We start from the raw sequence: 20,028 nt of genomic DNA, 5'->3' as shown, positions 1-20,028 counted from the left end.
ATTTTTGCGATTAATCATTGTTTATTGTGTGGCTAAGCTTGAAGAAAGATATTAATCAGATTTTCAGTCAGCATATTATTCTGATTGTACGTACAAAGCGAGACCCATATATCGACATCAATTGGATATATTTTTTTATAATAGGTGCATATAAAAATGTATATCATGAAACACATACACAAGATTTAAAAACCAATACCCGCTACCCGCTAGAGAATTGAAAGCAGTAAAGATCGACATCATCATTATTAGTGTTTACGTAGTAGGTGATGATGAACGAGCTATATGTTACAAAGCTTGCATGTGGATAATACAAATATGAACAGCTTATAAATTGCTCACTTGATAATCGTATATGCGAACAGTATGACACTTCTACTAATATTACTACTTTGCTATGTTGCTGATGTGTTAGGACAGAGTTCTGTATCGAGTTAGTAATGCACCGTATAATCATGTTTGCTACATGCTGAGCCTTATAAGCACCTTTGCACGCGGGTATTTACAGTGGTCTCTGAACAGGCACGACGTAAGGACCAGAGATGAGAGCGCTGTATAAAGATGGTTCCATGACTGTTGTGGTTAAGTCGGACGCGTGATTTTTCTTTTCGCTGGCTGTGTGGCCGGCACCATGTTGTATGAATCATGCAACGAGTGCAAATTATCTTGATGTATCAATGCATTTCGTTCACTGCTTTCATTTGAGCTGATCAACGATATTGGACGAAGATAAAAAGATTCGATGATTGTCAAAAATCGCCGTTGCTCTCCAGGTCGCAAAACAGGCATGCAGCACGGCCTGATCGTAATCTCGTTTTGTTTCTTGTATCGCAGATCAATCGGTATTGGTATTTTTTTCACGATCATAATTGGGCTTCGTCATAGGTTTCTGCTAAAATTCGAGTTCCTCATCACTGATCTCGTCATCAGATCGCCGATCTAGATATAAAAAAAAGGATCAGTTTACATCAGAGTAGCAGCAGACAGAAATTACCAATATCATTTGGCTCCGGGATATCATTATCTCTGTGTAAGAAAAATCAGACATTTAGTAACCATGCATTGAACATAAGATTTTGGACATGACTAGGCATACAAGAATCAATTGTTTCCAACGGTGAACAGGCTTTGCTGTGTTCAACATGTTTTTTGAATCCAGGAATCGACTTGACAACTTTGTTTTCTTTACAGATACAACGGAAATATCCATCTTGTAAGCAAAGTTCGGTGCCTAGAAAAAAGCGGGTGAGCCATTGTACTGTTTTCCTTGTTGTTGCGAGGTTACTGACTGCTTTTTATAAACTTACCATCTTTCAAAGTAGCAACAATCGCGTGCGTTGTAGATAAGCATGAATGGTAGTTTGAAATGCTTCAAAGCGTCATTGGGTGTGTTGTAGCTCTCGGTAATACGAGCAAGGCGTTCCTGGTACTCCTTCTGCATAGCCTTGTGCAAAGCGCGAACTTCACCCATAATCGCCGGCTTCTCTACCACCGTCGGTGACATCAGAAGTAGAAGCAGCGGCCGCAGAAGAAACAATGGGGCAAGGCGTGTCAATCAGATGAAAGGCCTTCAATCGATCAATTTTGTTTAAAAGCGCTATAAGTTGAACAACCACCTCATCTTGCTCACAAATGATAAGTTGTATGTTTCCGTCTTCCGCACTTCACTTTGCTACTTTGTCACTTCTCGCTCCTTCTTTTTGCATAAGAGTTTTTGTAGCTTTCTCATATTTTTTCAATGAGTGTTGATCGTTGCGATGTATCATAGCACGGAGAACTAGAGGATCTGGGATTCGATTGTGAGCTGAGAAATATGAGTAGTGATACCTCGAATATTCAACTCGAAGCTTCCGGTTACCTTGCGGTTTTAGTTACGAGCTGAAGCTCGGCAACAGGAACACCCAATTTTCGGCTGCTGAGGACGGCGGGAGTGGTATTCTTAGCTGGCGTCTAATAACGCCACTCAATGCATTATTTCAGTCATGCATGACAGTCAGTGTATTGATAGGAACAGAACGGCGTTTTACCGATCATATCAAGGTACCTTTATCTATCATGTATCAAATGAACTATCCCTCGTTCTGTTTTCGCGTCGTTGTAATAAGCACGGTATGTCAAAGCAAACAATTTGAAACCTTCATAATATGCAAACAGTCTCTATCTTGACATGTCGCATATCCATTTAATTCCAGGTCCTAAAACTTTTACATATATGATACATATGAATGGCAAACACAAACGCGCTTCTTCCGTGAGTTGCGTAACGTTTCAAAGCTCACGGTTAACCGAAATCAGTGAGCACCGCCATTGGTACGTTACTGTGGCCAAGACTGGTTAAGTGACATATACATATGTGCGTAATAATACACTGACCGATGAGCTTAATATACTTTGGAGAGAATACTGCGTATAATTTCTTAAGCTTCACATGACCGACATACAGTTTGGTTCCCTTAGACTCTTTCAGCGATGAAAGGGTTTCCAGAACTACATATATCAGTATACGGTAAGAATACTGTATGACATACATGTACATACAAGAGAGAGGCGAGCGAAGTTCAGAAGAAGAAATGCTCCAGAATGTGTGCAATCGATTTATTTTTATAGAGAAAACAGGAATGATTGACAAAAGGGGATAAGACACATCGAAAAGAGAAAGAAGCCAGCAACAACAATAGTAGTACTTTAATCCTCATCCATTGCATCGTCATTTCGATCCTGGTCTCTACGTCGAGCTTGTTGCTCAATTGCTCGAAGGAACGACTCGACACCTTTTTTTTTAGAATCAAAACAGTTAGCAGCATTTGTCAGTACCTTGACACAAATCCAAAGGGAACATACATCGCAATTATCTTTCACTCCACCACAATGATGTAAGAACTTATACGTACTGTTTCCAGCAGAAGCATCCAAGCCGAGCTGCGTTAACAAAGGACCAAGTTCACCACTCTCCAAAGCAAAGCTTAGCGTTGCTAATGCCTGCTGGAATTGAGGGCTCTGCACAACCTGTCTTACTTCTTCTGGTGACCGTTCACTATCCTCCGGTAAGAATGGGAACAATGCTGCGCATATATCACGATCGTTAAGCAATGGCGTGATGGTTTGCGTAGTCAACACGTCAGTAAGGGATAACGGGGCTTGGTGGTTCTCTTTTCGTTTAAATAGAAAAGTTAGCATCGCTTCACATAGCGTAATACGGAGAACATGTATAACCAATTCATCCTACCTGGAGCTTGAACACCACTCAGAATATTCCGCAGCTGTTCTAACTGTTCCGAGTTTACCGCTGACGATTGCTGTTGGCTATTGTTGCTGTTATTGTCACCGCTGCTTTGTTCATGGCGTTCCTCTCCACCTTGTGGTTGATCCACAGGTCCATCACCTCCTGCGGGCACAGAAGAAGGAATCGTTCCTCTAATAAGACCCAGTATTAAAAAGGGCACATTCTATTAGTCACCGTTTATTCCTGTTTCTCAGAAACACATCCTTTTTCACATATTTACGCCAAAAAAAGTACATACCCAAGTCCACCAGCTGTTTGGAGGAATTGTATAATATTTTCACGAGAAACACGATCTATACCTTTTTGCAGAGATTTGTAAGCTTTTTTTCGATCACTCATTCAAATCTCTCTCTCTCTCTCTCTCGCCCTTTATTGTCCAATGGTAATATCTGGAATCTAAGCTCACCAGGCGAATTTCCCAAAAGCTGCATCATATCTGGAGGAGCACCATCGCCAAAATCGACATCAATACCAGGCATTCTTGTGTGAGCACTTGATCCACCACTTCCACTTTGCTCCAATACGGCGCTTTGTGGATCGTTAATCAGCCGGTTGACGCGCGAAACGTATTCTTCGTCCTTTTCATCGCTTTTGTTTTGCATCCAAAAGAAGAGCTTTTCGCCAGAAGACTTGTAGTTCAAACTGTATACTCGACCAGTCGTGCATTGCGTGACGCGAACGAATTCAGCTTCATCGGGAAAGATGATTCGTTCCTGAATGACAAAAAAACGCAACTGCTTTAATAACTCTGCGCGGAATACATATACATACACATAACGCCTCTTTCGAGAGTAGAATAAAACCAGTGTGGTTGAGTCTTCTTCCACCACATAGAAACAACGCATTTAGAGAACTGACATTACCTCTTCCGGTTCGGTTGAGCTCTTGCGTTCTTTCCAGTAGAAATACATGAGCTGTTCATCGGTCTATTCGCCGTTGTTTTAATACCCTTTTGTTAGAAAAGAAAGACATGCTTTTCGACCCTAGCCTAGTTTATATTTACCTGATCCATGTAGATCATACTACATTGTTGTATATATTATTCGGATTATTAATATAACATTGTAAGGTGGAATTTACAGAAATGTAACGTATATGGAATGCTGACGCGTCCCTCTTTTTCAACGAAAACCAAGTAAATGTTTAAGAAGCTTACCCCTTGCGTAAATCGGGCTTTATCGTGTTGCCTTCCCGGATGCATTTTCCGGCATTAAATTGAACAAGATACTTGGGTCGCTGTGCTGTAGGAAAGAAACTCATGACTGTAGTAAAAGCAGCAAAGAGTGAAGAAAAGAAATAAAAGAGAGAGAAAAGGGGGGATATTGGTGATACTGTATCGCCAACAACTTTCCGTTTCCGCAGGAGAAAGCGACAGGCGTGACGTTATGCAAAAGCAAGCGCGAAAGTATCTTTTTTTATAATTTCTTGCCGCGACCAACGTCAAGTGGCAACAGATTGCTCATTTCCACTCGTTATCTTTTCTTCCACTTCTTCTCTTCCGAATCTTATTCCTTTATTTGTTCCTGTTGCATTCCCATTTTTATTTTCTATTATCTATAACTTACTAAAGAGAAAAAGGCTACTACAGGGGTTTCTCCTTCCATTGAATTTCTTTTCCTTCTCCACCGGGTCCCATCGCCTCTAAACGCATCAGAAGGTTTTCCTTAGCTTCGCCGGAACCTAGTTCTCCTCTACCGCATTACTACTATAATACATTATAAAAAGAGAGAAAAACATAAATTTGTGGATCCATCTTTTTGAATTCATCATGTCAGAACGCCAAGCTCAAGAACTATTACAAGCGGCCGATAAACGCCTCAATGGCTGGTCCTTTTTCGGTGGAGGCAATAAGCAGGAAGACGCTGCTGAACTATACGAGAAGGCCGGGAACACGTTCAAGCTAGCACAGCGCTGTAAGTGTGGTCCCTGCTACTTTTTTTCTGTCTAGGCTGAAACTCTCTACATGTGCCCTTCCTGTGTGGACAGAGCATGTCATGTCAACGACCTACACGCACACGCAATGCATTATTATTTACAACGGCCAACACGTTACGTACATATATATATATAGGGTCTGAGGCTGGCGAGGCATTTATCAAAGCTGCCGGTTTATATAATAAGATACCCGATACCCAATACGAAGCAAGCAAATCATACGAGAACGCAGCCAAGTGTTATAAAAAGAATGATCCTGAGGGTAAACATCTATAAATTGACCGTGTTCTTTATTTAGGATTTCGATCTCGATCGATTTCGTTTCATGGTATCTGACTTTTTATTTTTCTGTTAGCGGCGGTCCGTGCTCTTGAAAGTGCCATTATGGTTGATAAGGATGGTGCGCACTTCCGAAACGCTGCAAAACATCACCAGGAGATAGCAGAAATATACGAGTCCGACGTTATAGACTTACAAGGTGCAATGAGGAATTGGGACGAAGCTGCCAATCTTTACATGGCCGATGACTCACAAGCGTAAGTGGTCGCTGGAAAGCCGTTGTAAGACAGTTGTTCTAATAATGGGTCAATTGTATTTAGAATGGTCAACAAATGCCTTTTGAAAGTGGCACATTTTGCAGCACAACTAGAACAATACGATGTCGCTATCGAGAAATTGGAAACGGTTGCCACAGCTTCGATGGATAACCAACTGACCAAGTGGTCGCTCAAAGAATACTTTTTGAAAGCCGGCTTATGTCATTTATGCACTGGTGTAAGTAAAGAGGATGCTAGTTATACACAAAATACTGACGTGAATACACAAATATGCAAACATAGGATCTGGTACGTACTCGGCAAGCTCTAGACAAATATTGTACCATGGACATCACATTTGAAAGTACTCGCGAATATCAATTCCTGCAGGCATGTGTTCTTTTTTTCTCCTCTCTCTCAAGCACATGTTGCATAAATCATGACAGTCTCGATGCCAACACACACCTATTCCCCCTGCGCAAAACAGAGTATACTCGACTGCGTCGAAAACGGTGAGATCGAACTGTTTACACAAAAAGTATACGAGTTTGACCAAATGACAAAGCTGGACCATTGGAAGACAACCATCCTGTTGAGAATCAAAAAGACCATGGATGAAGAACCATCATTACTCTAACAAAGAGTTGCTCACATCTAAAGTAAGTTGGTTCTTGCTAAGTATACATGGGGCGAACAAAGGAAGAAACGGGTAACTCATGCTTTGCTGTGTCTCTGTTAGATTTTTGTATCTTCTCCTACTTTTTCCCCTTCTCCGCCTCTCCACACACACAAACATGACATATTCATCCTAAACTTTACTTTACCCGCAGTCCCTCCAAAAGAGAACTTCTCTAATAGCAAACATTCCACTACCACACACACACAAACACAACATGTCACGCATATCAATCGGCTCTGTCCAAAATCTAGGCCCACAAAGAAACAAGTAATCCTTTGCCCCAGCATAACACATGATAACGTCCCTCCCCTGATTATCCAAAAAGAAGAACGGTGTTTAGGAAATGAGCAATATATACCTGGTCCTCTTTTTATCGCGTCTAAGCATGCGCGGATTCTTATACTTCTTTACAGCTATGTTATGCTTTGACTACAACTTGGTTCGTGTCAGGTGGAAAGACTGTAAGTATTTAATATGAATATACTTGGGAATCATCCTTCCAGTTCATATTGGGAATCATTAGGTTGATCTTCCAAGCCTGGTGCTATCGTCAAATCTGCAACACAATAAGCGAACAGCTAAATCATTCCTCAAATAACAGTCGCAACCGCCCTATTACAGCTGAAACTTATATCATATAATTGATAATGATGTCGATATTGAGCAAAAATAGGACCGTGAGTCCTAGCAACGTTGAACTGAGTTGAGATTCGACGAAATTGGTATGTATGTACTGTACCACTTAAGAAATGATTGGCATAGCCAAAAGAATGCCTGTGCTATATGTAAACATCATGATATATGCTTGAAGTGTTAAGCCATCTAAAGAATATACAACTTAGTTGTACAAACAACTTAAGTCATATGTACTAGGAAACGGGTGGGTGCGAGAGCGGGGCACAACACAGTTTTCTTAATACTAAGGCACACCGTTGCCACCATGTTCTTTGATTTGGTCGTCCCCCTTTGCGAAGCGTCGTGTCCATTCTCGAGCCACTTTGACGAGTTCTTCGTGGTCATCAATATAATGTCTTGCGGCAACAGCATCCTGACAGAGCAAGGCTAGTTCATTGATGAACAATACACTCACAAGAGCAGCGCTGATATAATACACAGCAGCGAAAACAAGTTCCTTCCTTGAATTAACTTACATTAGGATCATCTGGTACAGGCTTATTGAGAAATCCTAGCAGAGAGTGTACAAGGCACGTAGCCGAATTGCGGGAGACCAATCGTCTACCAGATTGTTTACGCAAATCGCGCCCTGATTGGTATAGGATTATATGGTAAAGATGTTGTTGCTTGTCTTTCCAATTATCCCTTGTCCTCATATATGAAACTTATCGTTTGAGAGCTGATGTTGAGATGGTATACTTTTAAAAAAACTGGCCCTTGATTGGCTTGAAGGGATAATCAAGTGTAGTAATACAGTACTCGTTTTAGATGGAGGGGAAGGCGCACATGACAAGCGATATAGATTTCTCAAAATTGCATGGCAGTAAAGCTAATTATCTATAGTTTGCTCTGGATCCAAATAAACCTCGTACCAGTCCAATGACTATGGCAGCTATTAATACTGAGCGAATAGGAGACTGAGTGACACAAGATGCGAGCAAACGACTCGGATAACGTTTTTCTTTGGCTCAGCTACACTCACTGGTGTAAGCTCTAATCCCGTGAAATTCAAATGGGGTGGGCTGCTGAAGAAACGTCTTCAAAATTAAAATCTGTGAATTGTTTCTTAGGTTTTTCGCGGTGTTCTCACTTCTACTATCATGCACGTGGAGGGTATATATAAGAGGTTTGCGCGGATGGCAGTGAAATTCTATTATTGAAGCTCTTCCGCCTTTGTTTTTGCCGTTCGTTACATGGTATGTCATATCAGACTCGCCTAGCAAAGCACGATGTAGTAAACATACAAACAGAAAAGAAGCTCGGATTATTCACATGAACTTAGCACACACAATAGAAAGAGAGTGAGATTATGGCTGTTGAAGGGAATTATTAGTCTTGACCAAGTGTGAACGCGAAGCCGCCGACTCTCATTTCCAGATCGATGCCGGACCAGCTGTTGAATCTAGCTACTCGAGGAATCAATGCAAACAAGGCTTTTATGATTGGTAATGTTTGATAATGAACTTTCTGGGATTGACTCCTATGTTTTCGTTGAGCACGTTTATGGCGTCCATAGTCAAGGATATGGAATGCGGTTCTTTTATAGCCCAGGCACTGACGTTTCCTCCTTATGCTGTGTGTAAGTTACTTATATGGGGTGAGATGTTTACTGATATTGAGCACGTACTCAGAAAATAACGTATATTCATTTGTTGCATAACGACAACAACTCCTTTGTAGTCACGAAGTGCCATGAATGCGGATCGAACTGTGGAACGCGGATACCATTCCTCATTTGCTTCGTTTACAGGCGTTATCGGATACATGCTATTGGTTGTTTTTGCCTATAAAGCGAGCGGTATAGCTGGCCTCTACGTGGCTACTATCTTCGCGACGGTCGGTTCGTTCGCCCAAGTTCCTCCAAGAGCAGCCTGCTCGACATGTAATATAGCAGGCCACTCCAAGCGAGCAGTGGGTGTACATAGCTATGGTTTCATACCTAGGTCATATCTGAGGCGCATTATCTGGCCAAGTGTATACCAATGAGCAGGCTCAGCATTATGTTCGCGGACATGCGGTTTGTCTATATACCGAGGTAATTATCCTTTGCGTACCCACATGCTCATAAGTAAGAAAGAAGATCCATTCGGTCTTAATCTCAAAGATCAATTTTTTCGCAGTGTTGAGGGTGTAATATCAGTACTAGCGGTAGCTTTCTGCTTACATTACTCATGCGTATCTTGAAAAGCATCTTATCTCATAGTTTGGATTATGGAATGGTTAACACTAATGATTTTAACGCTGTCATTAACCCATGCAACTATTTTGGCTTGCTTCACAACGTAATACAATGTTTGACGCGTTCGAGGTGTGTGCTAATTCCTTATGTTCTATAATGGTACTACGTGTATTGTGGTTAAATCTAAGGCACTAGTACCACATAGTTAATCAAGGAAGAGTATAAGCAATATATGGAACATGACTGTAGCTAAGGCTAATGGGAGCATGATCTGAAGGTGCAGGTGACGTATCGGCAAGGCGCCCATCACAGTTCATCGTAACTACCAGAAGATCAGGTCCAGTGTTCTCTCGGATACATACAGTATGAGGCATAGTTTATTTTTAAGATCTACACAGTTCCGTACATTGTTAGTTCCAGAACTTTACATATCACTTCTCGGCCTTACATACTGCCGCTCAAAATGATGCGATGACACAATAGCAACTATGTAGTTAGATTGTCGCGATGTACATTTTATTTTGCTTTCATTTGATTAGTGACCTTGCTTATCCCCTAACAGCCAGGTGACATGCAACAGTGATATACTTATTAGTTTCGAGCAGCATAAAGCAACAACATCACTGACTGGAGCAGATTGCGACGACTCAATGTACATTATGGGGTGAAATGTGACATGGGAGCTTTTGCACAAGCTCTGTGGTCCCCCACCTTCCACAAAATGTTACTTCACATTTATCTACACATAATTCTCTCAAAATATGCGATTCTTCAATGTGCAAGAGGTAGAAAAGCCTGTCATGTGAAAACAGAGATGGGGCCGGGCCAGCGACCAAACCGGAAGAACAGAACGCGGGTATTCTTCGTAGCTAGCAAATAGACATAAAGTAAGAGTTGGTGTGATGTAAAAGTAGCTACTGGAAGACATGTTTTATGAGGTACACAACGATTTGAAGAAGACGCCGTTCCCACCTTTATGATACATGGCCAAATTTTAATGATAATGAAGATCTGCATTTGGCCAACTGCTTGAGCTGGTAAAAGGTCTTAAAAGTGATCAAAATTGTTTGAATTTAAATGCACATCCGCGCATATCATACACGTAGGCACCTAACCACATCCTGATTACACGCATAGAAATGCGATTGTACATATCTCGCAGTTTCAGATGTTGTAAAATAGACATGCTAGCAGACTATGTACGCATTCATCAAAGTCACCATTCTTCCTACAAAGTTTAAAATTTTTTTATTATAATGCTGATGTCATTTTTTTATAGTTACAATTCATAACCTATTAGAAGGCTAAATATATATATTATATGCTTGAAGATCCAAGCCATTTACAAAGTTTAATATTTAATTCGACAAACGACTTAAGTCATTGTCATACCAGGAAAAGGGTGAGTGCGAGAGCGAGACACAACATAGTTCTCTTAGCACCAAGGCTCACCGTTATTACCATATTCTTTAATTTGCTCATCCCCCTTCGCGAAGCGTCGAGTCCATTCTTGAGCCGTTTCAACAAATCCTGCATGGTCATCACGATAATGCTTTGCGACAACAGCATCCTAGCACAAGCAAGCCAACCTCATTAAACCACCATACACCATAAGAGCAGACCTCATAAAATCCACAGCAGGTAAAGACAACTTTTTTCCCTCAATTAACTTACAATAGGATCATCTGGTCCAGGCTTATCAAGAAGTGCTTGCAGTGAGTGTAGAGCGATACGTAGCGTAATTGCGGGAGACCACATGTCTGCCAGAATGTCCAAGCAAATTGCGCCCTAATTGATATAGATTATATGACAAGAGATGTTGTGGCTTGCTTTATCAGGTATTCCTTATCCCTCAAAGATATATTGCAAGAGAAGCAAGTGGGTCATATGAGACTTACCGTTTGGGAGCTGATGTTAGGATGGTATACTTTGGAAATAAACTGGGCCTTTATTGGCTTGAACGGATAATCATCCTACATATCGCCACAAATAAGAAATGACGCGTCACTTGATGAATGCATTATTACTTACCGGAAACTCTATACGAAGAAGGAATACCCCACCTACACATATACATTTGGATAAAGAGATGTATTTTTTTAAATGCTACAGTAATAGACCTATATGTTGCTGCGGTTATACAATTCTTTTGCATACCAGAATAGGGTGTGTCTGCTGGACCTTTAATAGTTGCGTAGTAAAGGGCTGTGTGTAGATTAATCAAGTATCGATGAGCATTCGCCACTTGTTTTCCTTTTTAACGTGCAGGCAATCCAAACAAGCAAACTTGGGAAAAAGATCACTTGCCAGGATTATCGGTTACTTTTAATCCGAAACAGCCGTCTTCGTACACGGCCTCGACATCTCGTTGAATTCTTTGGAGGTACATGATTTCAGAGGAGAAAGGATAGCGAAGAAAAACATGGAACAGAATTTTCTGAGTTTATTATTTTCTGATTTTGCGCTGCTTTGCCTTATTCTCAGCATCGTGCATAAACATGCTTGCTTTCCGTTTTGCAGTAGTGACCTCGGACAGCTCTTTAAGCACATCGTTTTCATCCACTTTATATTCTTCAAGCTTCTTGTCTATAGTTTAAAAGTTGAATTGTGAGTCTCAACATCATTGCACACGCCGTACCTTTCTTATCCAACAACCGGGCAACAATGACTTACTTATCCGTGCTTCAATGTTTTGGATCAACTGGATATCACGTTCCGAAATGATGGAAAGCGCCATACCGCCTCGTCCAGCTCTGGCAGTACGACCCACACGATGGATATAGTCGGTAGGATCTCGAGGAATGTGGTAATTGATGACTGCTTGTACCGCGGGGATATCTAGACCACTATGTATACAATAGCATTAGTGTACCTGCACACAAACCAGCCGCCATTCAACACCAAAGATACAACTTACCGACTGCCAACATCTGTTGAAATAAGAACCTTGACAATCTCTGTTCTGAATTTGCCAATCGAAGCCAATCGGTCCTGCTGTGACATGTGCGAATGTAGTTCTGTGCATCGTACACCGAGCTGACGGAGAATATTGGCTGTCAACTGGGCATTTTCGCATTTCCCACAAAAGATCATGATAGATTTATCCTTGAATTCCTCTGAACGTAAGATGTGTGCAAGATAGACCGTTCGGACATTCGATGGTACAAACATATAGTATTGATCCAAGGTCGAAACGGTCGATGTGCTCATATCGCACAGATGTACGAAAGGTTTCTTTCTGGGATCTTCTTTAGCGTCTCGGATCGCCAGGATCGAGTCGGTCATGGTGGCTGTGAACAACAACGTCTGGCGTTTTTCGGGAAGCATCGGCAGAATATCGGAGAGTGCTGGAGCAAAGGAAGGTGTCAGTAACATATCGGCTTCATCCATGACCAGGAATTTACACCGTGATAAGTGGACGGCGCCTGTGCTGTGTAGAATGTGATCGTGCAAACGGCCTGGCGTGGCAATAATGACATGGGGTCGTTTGGCTAGTGCTACGGCCTGATCGGTCATGTCCATGCCACCCACAACAATACAGTCTTTTAATCCAATGCCTTTACCCAATACCCGGAACTGCTCCGCAATTTGAAAGGCCAGTTCCCTAACAATAAACTGACATGTAAGCAACGAAACGGATACCGATAAACCTACTTCTCTCTCCCTCTACCACCAATCGTCAAATGTATGTGAGTTTTACCTAGTAGGTGTCAAAACCAGTGCAAACACACCGTAGGGATCTTCGGACAACTTTTGCAAGATCGGTAAGGCGAATGCTGCTGTTTTACCGGAACCTGTTTTGGCACCACCAATAATGTCCTTGCCTACAACGATCTTTTTGTCAATTGAGATTGAAAATACTTTTCCATTAAAAAGAAAAGAGTCAGTTATGCACTCACCGGCTAAAGCAGGAGGTATACAGGCCCGTTGAATCTCGGAAGGTCGTTTGATCTGCATTGCTTTCAAAGTGTCACATAGCCAACCGTCTACACCAAGATCCTGAAAACTTGCTGTAGGTGGTGCAATTTTCTGTGTATCTTTTGCTGCTTTTTTCTCGGCTGTTGCTGCAGCTACTCGACCGACGGGCATTTCAAAGGTAATTGAACGTGAAAGGAGAAGAGAGAAAAAAGTGGTGACCAAAAAAAAAAAATTGTAGCAGCTGGGTGGCGGATTTCTTAAAACGGTAATGCGATTGGTGTAACTACTTTGGCATACCCAAAAATTCTTGTGGCAGCCATGCAGATTGACTGGCCCTGGTGACTGACATAGAGGAAAAAACCAGCATCGATTTAAAAAAGTCTTTCAGTAGAGTTGAGTATGTGAGAGCTATGTGTATCAACTGGTACTCTAATGGAGTTGGAAAAAAACCGCTGTAGTATGGTATAGTCCTGATGAATCGTTCACAGAAAAAGGTTCAATCACCCAAACATCTTAATGTCTACAAAAACCGTCAAGCAAATAGTTGTGGACAGAAATCAGGGAAATTGCACGCAGATACAGTTGCACCCCGGTTTTTGCAACCCCTGGGTTTGCAATTCCTCGTATATCTGCAACTTTTTTTTTGAAAAATCCAAAAAAACTTAGTAGTTTCGCAAATTTGCAACTTGCAAATGAGTTTATACGATTTGCATGTTATCGGGGTAAAAACAGCTTCAATTTTTGCAATATCAACTGAAAGAAGCATCTGTTGCGGATTATGAGGAATAAAATGATACGGTTACTGCACTAGACAGCTTCAATAAAAGAACGGTTTTATATATGCAAGTAGTAACATTTAGAGCTGTGTGAAATCCCCACAGAACGTATCGTACATCATCTCTAACAGATAAACAATGGGCTAGTGTTTATAGGATGCCTTATCCAGTGTCTATTTGAAGCAGAATTGTTTACCCCGTTACTTGCAAATCCTCACTTTTTGCAAAAAAAAAAAAAAATCGGAAAACCCTCGGTTGCAAATCCCGGGGTACAACTGTATGTGCCGTTGTAATCCTTTTTATTACAAGGAAAAGTGTTTATAGCCTGGACTTCTTCTATTCTGACTTCACCTGTATCTTTGTAGGATTCGAGTCGTAAAATCATCCTTATATCAACCGTTCATTAACTTAAAGACTTTATATTCAAAAAGGTGGTCTCTACCTCTTCTGACGCATTTAGCTAGATGATGATAGAGAGTAATGAAGTGGCCAGCAGCAAATACTTATGATTATGATGGTGTTTAACGAACTTGATGTTAAAAATCCTGAAGCATTGTCCAGTATTGGGTAATTTTTAGGGAGTACTACTAGTACCTCTCCAGATGTCAGCCTTTTCAACATGCTTATACACATGTACATTTTTAGTGGAAACTTAAGATAAATAAACCAAATCTTGAGCTGCTGATTTTTTCGTCCCCACAGATGAGAATTCGCCATTTTCGCATAATCATAATCCCAGAAATTAAGTGTGACAAATCCGAGAAGCGTGGGGATCCGCTGACAAAACAGAGGGAACTCCGTAATATAAACATAGGTTAGCATTACATAACCACATTTTTCTTTTCCTTGTCAATTTTACCACGTTTTACAACTGTTTACAAAGCATGAGCACTGCTGAAGCAACCCAAGGTACAGTATCTGCCTTTGATGAAGGCACGAACACTGTCTGTATCGGAACTACAGAGTCGGGTGCCACTCTGTACGTAGGCAATGCAAGCAAGGTACAATTCGTCATAAACCTATAACTCGTATAGCTTCTTGTACCAATCGACATATAATTGATATTCATAATACACGTTTCTTTTCGATTCTTCCACTTTAACTTTTGCTTGTCTCTTTCAGAAATGGGCTATTGGTGATGTTCCTCATGTAAGTTACTCTTATTGACTACCATACCGTCGCTCTCGAATAGAATAACGGGTATCTCTAACCATTTTGCTATATACTATTAGGGCGGTAAGAAGAATAAAGGATGGAAGCGGGAGTAGACCGAGGTATATGTGACAAAACTTTGCACAAGACGTTAAAAGAAAATCCGGCATTTTCTTTATCGTATAAAAAAGGTTATGTCATTGCACTCGTTACGGATGCGGCACTTCGCCATTTTGAAAACAAGCATCAGCATGACCCAGTGGCATTGAATTGTTTCTACATGCACAAGACCAGCCTTGGCCCATTTGTTGTGTCCATCAAGAACTTAAAGACGAGCAAGAAAGGCTATTGTCTGGTGCAAGCCAGCCTTTTGCAGGCCGAAGGTGCGCCGCTTTTGACCAGGGCAGATCAATTCCAACCTGACAGATACAAGGAAAAGGTCCACGTCGTTTTCACAATGGGCAATTTGGATAGCGAAGGTACAAACCATAGACCCAAGATGCGAAAGAAGCAAGCAGGATGATACCATTAGATATAATGATGGGTTTCAAACCACATAATATCAATAACTAACGGGTCGATTTCATGTAGAGGGCATCAACTTCATGCACGAGCCATACCAAGCGCCTAATCGAGCCGCCATGACACCTTTCAAACATATTTATATGGGTGAATATTTAGAATGTCTCGCAGATCGATCAACTTTCGGCAAGGATCATTTGTCTATGGGCAAACCAGAGTTCCATCAGTCACTTCAATTTAAGGACGGTCGAGATATCGATTTCAAAAGTAATGCTTACTTTTGAAGCTTTTTCCAGAGTACTGTTTTTCTGTTCTATGCTAACATGATCACATTCCTCAAATTATTTGTGTATTCTACAGGTATACCCTATTTCTGCGACCTGTTCGTAACACCACCCATGCTTCTCGGCTGGGATTATCTTGGAGGGTAAGTTTCTTGAAAAGGACAATACATTTGGCTACGACATACTAACAGATATTACGTGGTTTGGGGGGAAAAAAGACCTGTTTGGTGTCCAACGATGCAGCTGGAAGTACTATTTAAACGACGACCCTCGGGTAAAGAAATTTTAAGCAGCATTGTTGCTCCACACATCATCAACGGACGCTTTGATTGCAGCGGTGGTATCTGGGATCCCCAAGGCAATTTGATTGCACTGACAAGGTATTGCTATCTAACAAATTTTTTTAAATGACAATGGTGGTCGATGGTGCGTGTATCGTCATTGAAGCACAAAATTATTGATAAGCTTTTTTATCTACTATAAAATGCATAGACATCAATGTCTTGTGGTGCCATGGTCACGCAATTCCAAGGGTGAAAAGCCCCGTCCACGCTTTTAGATCATTAGAAGGACCAAGAAGAACAGTTAGAAATAATAAATATTAATGATAATAACAATAATAATAATAATAATAATAATTTAATGATGTTATTATTATAATGAATGTTGTTGCGTTCTGTAATAAAATGATATGTGACGTTCTCGGAGCAGAAGAAGAAAGGAAGAGGTTACGAAGGAAATTACATTCATGAATACAAAAAAAAAAAGATAAAAAAAATTGGTTGTGGGAAGGAGAATGAAGGCCACCATAGTCAGGGTGTGTCGGACGTAGAAACATTCGAGGAAGGTGATGAGTGAGAGAATATGCCGGAAGGGTGGTCAAGTGGTAGGTGTTTGCGGCTGCATGAATATGTGGGGATGTTGCTGATGAGATGTTAGTTGTAGTAGTAGTGGTGGTAGTATGTTAATAATAAAAAAAGGTAGGGGTTGCTGATGTATTAAAGAAGTATTTCTTTCCACTTATGAGATGGTCTTTTCTTGTTATTCTTTTAGAAGTGTGGGTTTGCGTGCCTTTACTCTATCCACTACTCTACTTGTTCCGTCTACCGATCTTGAAAGGACCAAGTAATTTTTTGGCGGTGCCATGCAGACCTGTGGAATGCCGGGAATCACCGTCATAGAACGATCCATCATCATCATCACCCCTGAAGCTGCGAGGGTACCGCGACATGGGCGGTGGGTATACATACGGATCCTGATTGTTACCCAGGGAAGGAGGGCGCGATGTGGTGTTGGGGCTTGATAAGTTGGACGTGGATCCGCTGCTAAACAGGCTGTTTCCAGGTGGCGTATGTGGCACATCCAAGTTAAGGCCTGCCATTGCTCCGTTCAGTCCGCGCTCTAATGTCTCAAAAGCAGACGTGAATGTAAACACACGGTCGCGGATATGCACCTCGATTTTGATTTCGGTTTGGCCAAAGAACATCTTGATGGTCATAAAGATTGGCTCGCCCTTTTGCACACCGCTGAATTTGGGCATTTTGATCGGGAAGCGCGCTACCTTGAACACTTGTGGATGGGTCGTCAGACGGGGCACTGCGCCGTCTCCATCATATGCAAACAAATCTATCAACGAGAGACACACAGACACATTAGCGCATGAACACATCCAGATCTAATCATCCTCCTTCAGAGGACGATACCGCATTAAAGATAAACAAACAAAATCGAAGCGTGCAACTTACCGGTATCGGTGTCGTTTGGATAGGCAATCATAAAGTTTTTGGAAACACACTCATCCACTTTGACCCGCTGGCCCTTTTGAACATAAACACTGAAGCGCTGCTTACAGAACAAACGGCCGCCATCACCCTGGATGCAGTTCTCCTGCGGGTCCTGTCGCGCGTCAAACACCATACGCGTCTCCACACCATAGGTTCTACGTGACACACGCTCAGTGACCATGCGTGGGTTCAAACCGAAATAGACGGCGCCTCTGACGACAGCCAATTCACCTCGGGGAGGCACACCAATGAAGCCTACGCGGCGCGAAAACTCGTCAATCACGCGTCGACGAAGGTATTCAGACTGACCAAAACCGCCTACTAAGAAGACGGCATCCAAGGGCACATGTGATTGGCGAACCTGCGCGTCAATCAAGTCCAAGACCTTTTGTACGACCGGCTCAAATACATGTTCGCATAGATCTTCGGCAGTGATACGCAAATTGCCGTCCTCGATCCCGTTGGCGGGATCGTCCATACTCGCCAGACCTAATGTGGCAGGAAGAAGGAGGAATTGATCCTCATCACCCTCAAATTGGGGCTGTATATATGGCAGATATTATAGCGAAAGGAGAGGGAGAGGGAGGGAGGTAGTCGCAGTACATAGATCGGATGTATATATGTGTTGTACGTGTGTATGGTTCGAGTTATAAACGGGTAGCAGGGTATAGTTAATAACAGTAGTATGCGAATGTATGTAGGTAAGTGTCGAAAGAGGGGGTGAGGTTTTTTTTTCAAAGAGGTAAAGAAGGAGAGAGAAAGTAAAGAAAGGGGCAGAGAGAGAGAAGGTGAAAGAGAAGAAGCAGGTTGATTTTGGGGGTTAGCAACAACAGTAGCAGCAATACCAACAATAATATCAAGTGATAACACCCGCACACCACCCACATATCAAGACCCTAACAAGAACTACAGCTGGTAGAAATACCCCCAGCTTGCCATAGTCTCATCTTCCGCCAAGCGTCTGTTCATACCTTGATGCCTTCAATAAAGTTCTCCATCATCGACTCCATAGCAGTATCGCTCACTCTCCCCAGGCCGTAGAAGCGGTCTTTGAGGTATTCACGCATCCGGGCATCTAAAAAGGTCGAGCCGCACGAGTCCCCCTGACCCTTCGTCACTTCTCTCAGCGACCTCCTTCCCGACGAGTCGTCGATTTCAAACACAATCAGGTCCACAGTACCACCGCCGGCATCGCAAATCATGAACCGTTGTCCATGGCCCAAGTTGAACTGGTCGCATTTCTTTTCACAATACAGTGCTGCAGCTTCGGGCTCGCTGATCAGCATCAATCGGTCCGGGTGGTCGTATCGGTTGATGATGCCTGCACGGATCGCAGCCTCACGCATCGTTGCTTTGGCTTGATCGCTCCACATTGCAGGCACTGTCAAACAGTAGCGAAACTTGGATTGGTCGTAGTTTGATGCAAAGCTACGCTGCAGCTCGGCGCAGATGTGTGCATGGAACGCCTCGAGATAGTGTGAAATTGTGTCCAAGGCGGTTAGGCCATTGGGAAGTGGTGGGAGATCGAAAAGATTCTCGTCGAGATGGAGCTTGAACCGTGACAATAAATGGTCGTTGTTGCGTCGCTGTGCCATTCGTCGAGCTTCTTGGCCCCAGGCCGTCATCTTTGTCGATCCCTGCGGATACAGTGATATCGTTGGTGTTTTTGGATATGGATTTGTCTGCCGTGGCCTTATATGTTTGTTGCATTTGGTTAAAGTAGTTGTTGTCGTTGTTGTTGTTGTTGGTGTGCATTTATAAAGGTTTGTTATCATCTCGGTTGCTCCTTCTTCAAACGTTCACTCGTCCACCGCTGTACTTCTTCTATGCTTTCCACTTTCCCTTTTCCATTCTTTTCCTGATCCTTACCATCGTATGATATCGAATATTTCTTCGCTGTTATCTCTAGTGAAGGCGTAGCAGCACCCTGAGAAAGTGGTGCCGAAATCTAAGCCCAAGAAGTAGTAGGTTTAGCCCATTCGTCTCGGCGCAAGAGTTCGGTGCAAGAGAGGCGGGGAGAGCAGTATTGGTGTGCAGAAGAGAATGAAACAGAGTCGCGTCATGGTCATCTTGAATAATAAACAACCATAGCAACAAGGAACTTACCAATGCCAATCACGTACGAATAGTCAGAAATGTCAAAGGTCGGCGAGTCAAAGGACATGAGGGTGTGTGTGTAGGGAAAAGAGTAAAAGGTGCGAAAAAGAAAGAAACAAGTTGTATAAAAATAGGGAATTAGCACACTACTCCTAAAATTGCTTGTTGTGTAACGTGCCTGACCCGCAAAAGTCAGCGAACTAGGAAT

At 42.2% G+C, this 20,028-nt stretch overlaps 8 protein-coding genes across 8 annotated transcripts; 3 read left to right on the top strand and 5 right to left on the bottom strand.

Moving 5' to 3' along the window:
• Positions 1-892: 892 nt before the first annotated feature.
• BDB00DRAFT_868995 (uncharacterized protein) lies at positions 893-1,504 on the bottom strand (the record flags this gene model as incomplete). Its single annotated transcript, XM_053126537.1, has 3 exons — positions 893-939; positions 1,097-1,231; positions 1,327-1,504. 3 exons carry the CDS (start codon positions 1,502-1,504, stop codon positions 893-895), a joined length of 360 nt encoding a protein of 119 aa, XP_052983030.1.
• Positions 1,505-2,477: 973 nt separating this feature from the next.
• BDB00DRAFT_807037 (proteasome complex subunit Rpn13 ubiquitin receptor-domain-containing protein) lies at positions 2,478-4,659 on the bottom strand. The gene is made up of 8 exons (XM_053122306.1): positions 4,440-4,659; positions 4,287-4,305; positions 4,147-4,209; positions 3,690-3,996; positions 3,522-3,582; positions 3,227-3,414; positions 2,892-3,149; positions 2,478-2,771 (listed from the first exon to the last, which is right to left on the bottom strand). Exons 1-8 carry the CDS (start codon positions 4,541-4,543, stop codon positions 2,686-2,688), a joined length of 1,086 nt encoding a protein of 361 aa, XP_052983029.1. The 5' UTR covers positions 4,544-4,659; the 3' UTR covers positions 2,478-2,685.
• A 31-nt stretch (positions 4,660-4,690) lies between these two features.
• BDB00DRAFT_807036 (soluble NSF attachment protein) lies at positions 4,691-6,881 on the top strand. The gene is made up of 7 exons (XM_053122305.1): positions 4,691-5,196; positions 5,355-5,480; positions 5,574-5,754; positions 5,818-5,992; positions 6,058-6,144; positions 6,242-6,413; positions 6,494-6,881. Exons 1-6 carry the CDS (start codon positions 5,052-5,054, stop codon positions 6,389-6,391), a joined length of 864 nt encoding a protein of 287 aa, XP_052983028.1. The 5' UTR covers positions 4,691-5,051; the 3' UTR covers positions 6,392-6,413; positions 6,494-6,881.
• A 1,335-nt stretch (positions 6,882-8,216) lies between these two features.
• On the top strand, positions 8,217-9,336 carry BDB00DRAFT_72140 (uncharacterized protein). Its single transcript, XM_053118180.1, has 5 exons — positions 8,217-8,304; positions 8,391-8,553; positions 8,655-8,687; positions 8,789-9,143; positions 9,229-9,336. The coding sequence occupies exons 3-4, from the start codon at positions 8,679-8,681 to the stop codon at positions 9,092-9,094; spliced, it is 315 nt and encodes a 104-aa protein (XP_052983027.1). The 5' UTR covers positions 8,217-8,304; positions 8,391-8,553; positions 8,655-8,678; the 3' UTR covers positions 9,095-9,143; positions 9,229-9,336.
• Positions 9,337-10,324: 988 nt separating this feature from the next.
• BDB00DRAFT_71978 (ubiquitin-conjugating enzyme/RWD-like protein) lies at positions 10,325-11,791 on the bottom strand. The gene is made up of 7 exons (XM_053118178.1): positions 11,595-11,791; positions 11,445-11,492; positions 11,319-11,350; positions 11,186-11,260; positions 10,962-11,075; positions 10,749-10,857; positions 10,325-10,661 (listed from the first exon to the last, which is right to left on the bottom strand). The coding sequence occupies exons 1-7, from the start codon at positions 11,674-11,676 to the stop codon at positions 10,639-10,641; spliced, it is 483 nt and encodes a 160-aa protein (XP_052983026.1). The 5' UTR covers positions 11,677-11,791; the 3' UTR covers positions 10,325-10,638.
• Positions 11,734-13,376, bottom strand: BDB00DRAFT_757548 (P-loop containing nucleoside triphosphate hydrolase protein; the record flags this gene model as incomplete). Its single annotated transcript, XM_053118996.1, has 5 exons — positions 11,734-11,873; positions 11,961-12,133; positions 12,205-12,891; positions 12,988-13,111; positions 13,187-13,376. The coding sequence occupies 5 exons, from the start codon at positions 13,374-13,376 to the stop codon at positions 11,734-11,736; spliced, it is 1,314 nt and encodes a 437-aa protein (XP_052983025.1).
• Positions 13,377-14,865: 1,489 nt separating this feature from the next.
• Positions 14,866-16,498, top strand: BDB00DRAFT_868990 (thioesterase-like superfamily-domain-containing protein; the record flags this gene model as incomplete). The annotated part of the gene is made up of 7 exons (XM_053126536.1): positions 14,866-14,982; positions 15,104-15,130; positions 15,282-15,612; positions 15,725-15,922; positions 16,016-16,082; positions 16,158-16,319; positions 16,432-16,498. 7 exons carry the CDS (start codon positions 14,866-14,868, stop codon positions 16,496-16,498), a joined length of 969 nt encoding a protein of 322 aa, XP_052983024.1.
• Positions 16,499-17,029: 531 nt separating this feature from the next.
• Positions 17,030-19,887, bottom strand: BDB00DRAFT_881869 (uncharacterized protein; the record flags this gene model as incomplete). The annotated part of the gene is made up of 6 exons (XM_053128108.1): positions 17,030-17,091; positions 17,113-17,565; positions 17,685-18,264; positions 18,695-19,415; positions 19,593-19,671; positions 19,830-19,887. 6 exons carry the CDS (start codon positions 19,885-19,887, stop codon positions 17,030-17,032), a joined length of 1,953 nt encoding a protein of 650 aa, XP_052983023.1.
• Between the last annotated feature and the right edge of the window lie 141 nt (positions 19,888-20,028).

This window comes from Zychaea mexicana (assembly GCF_025766255.1).
Source record: "Zychaea mexicana strain RSA 1403 chromosome Unknown BDB00scaffold_12, whole genome shotgun sequence".
In the NCBI taxonomy this organism is placed as follows: domain Eukaryota; kingdom Fungi; phylum Mucoromycota; class Mucoromycetes; order Mucorales; family Lichtheimiaceae; genus Zychaea; species Zychaea mexicana.
This window is presented reverse-complemented; position numbering and strand designations above follow the sequence as displayed.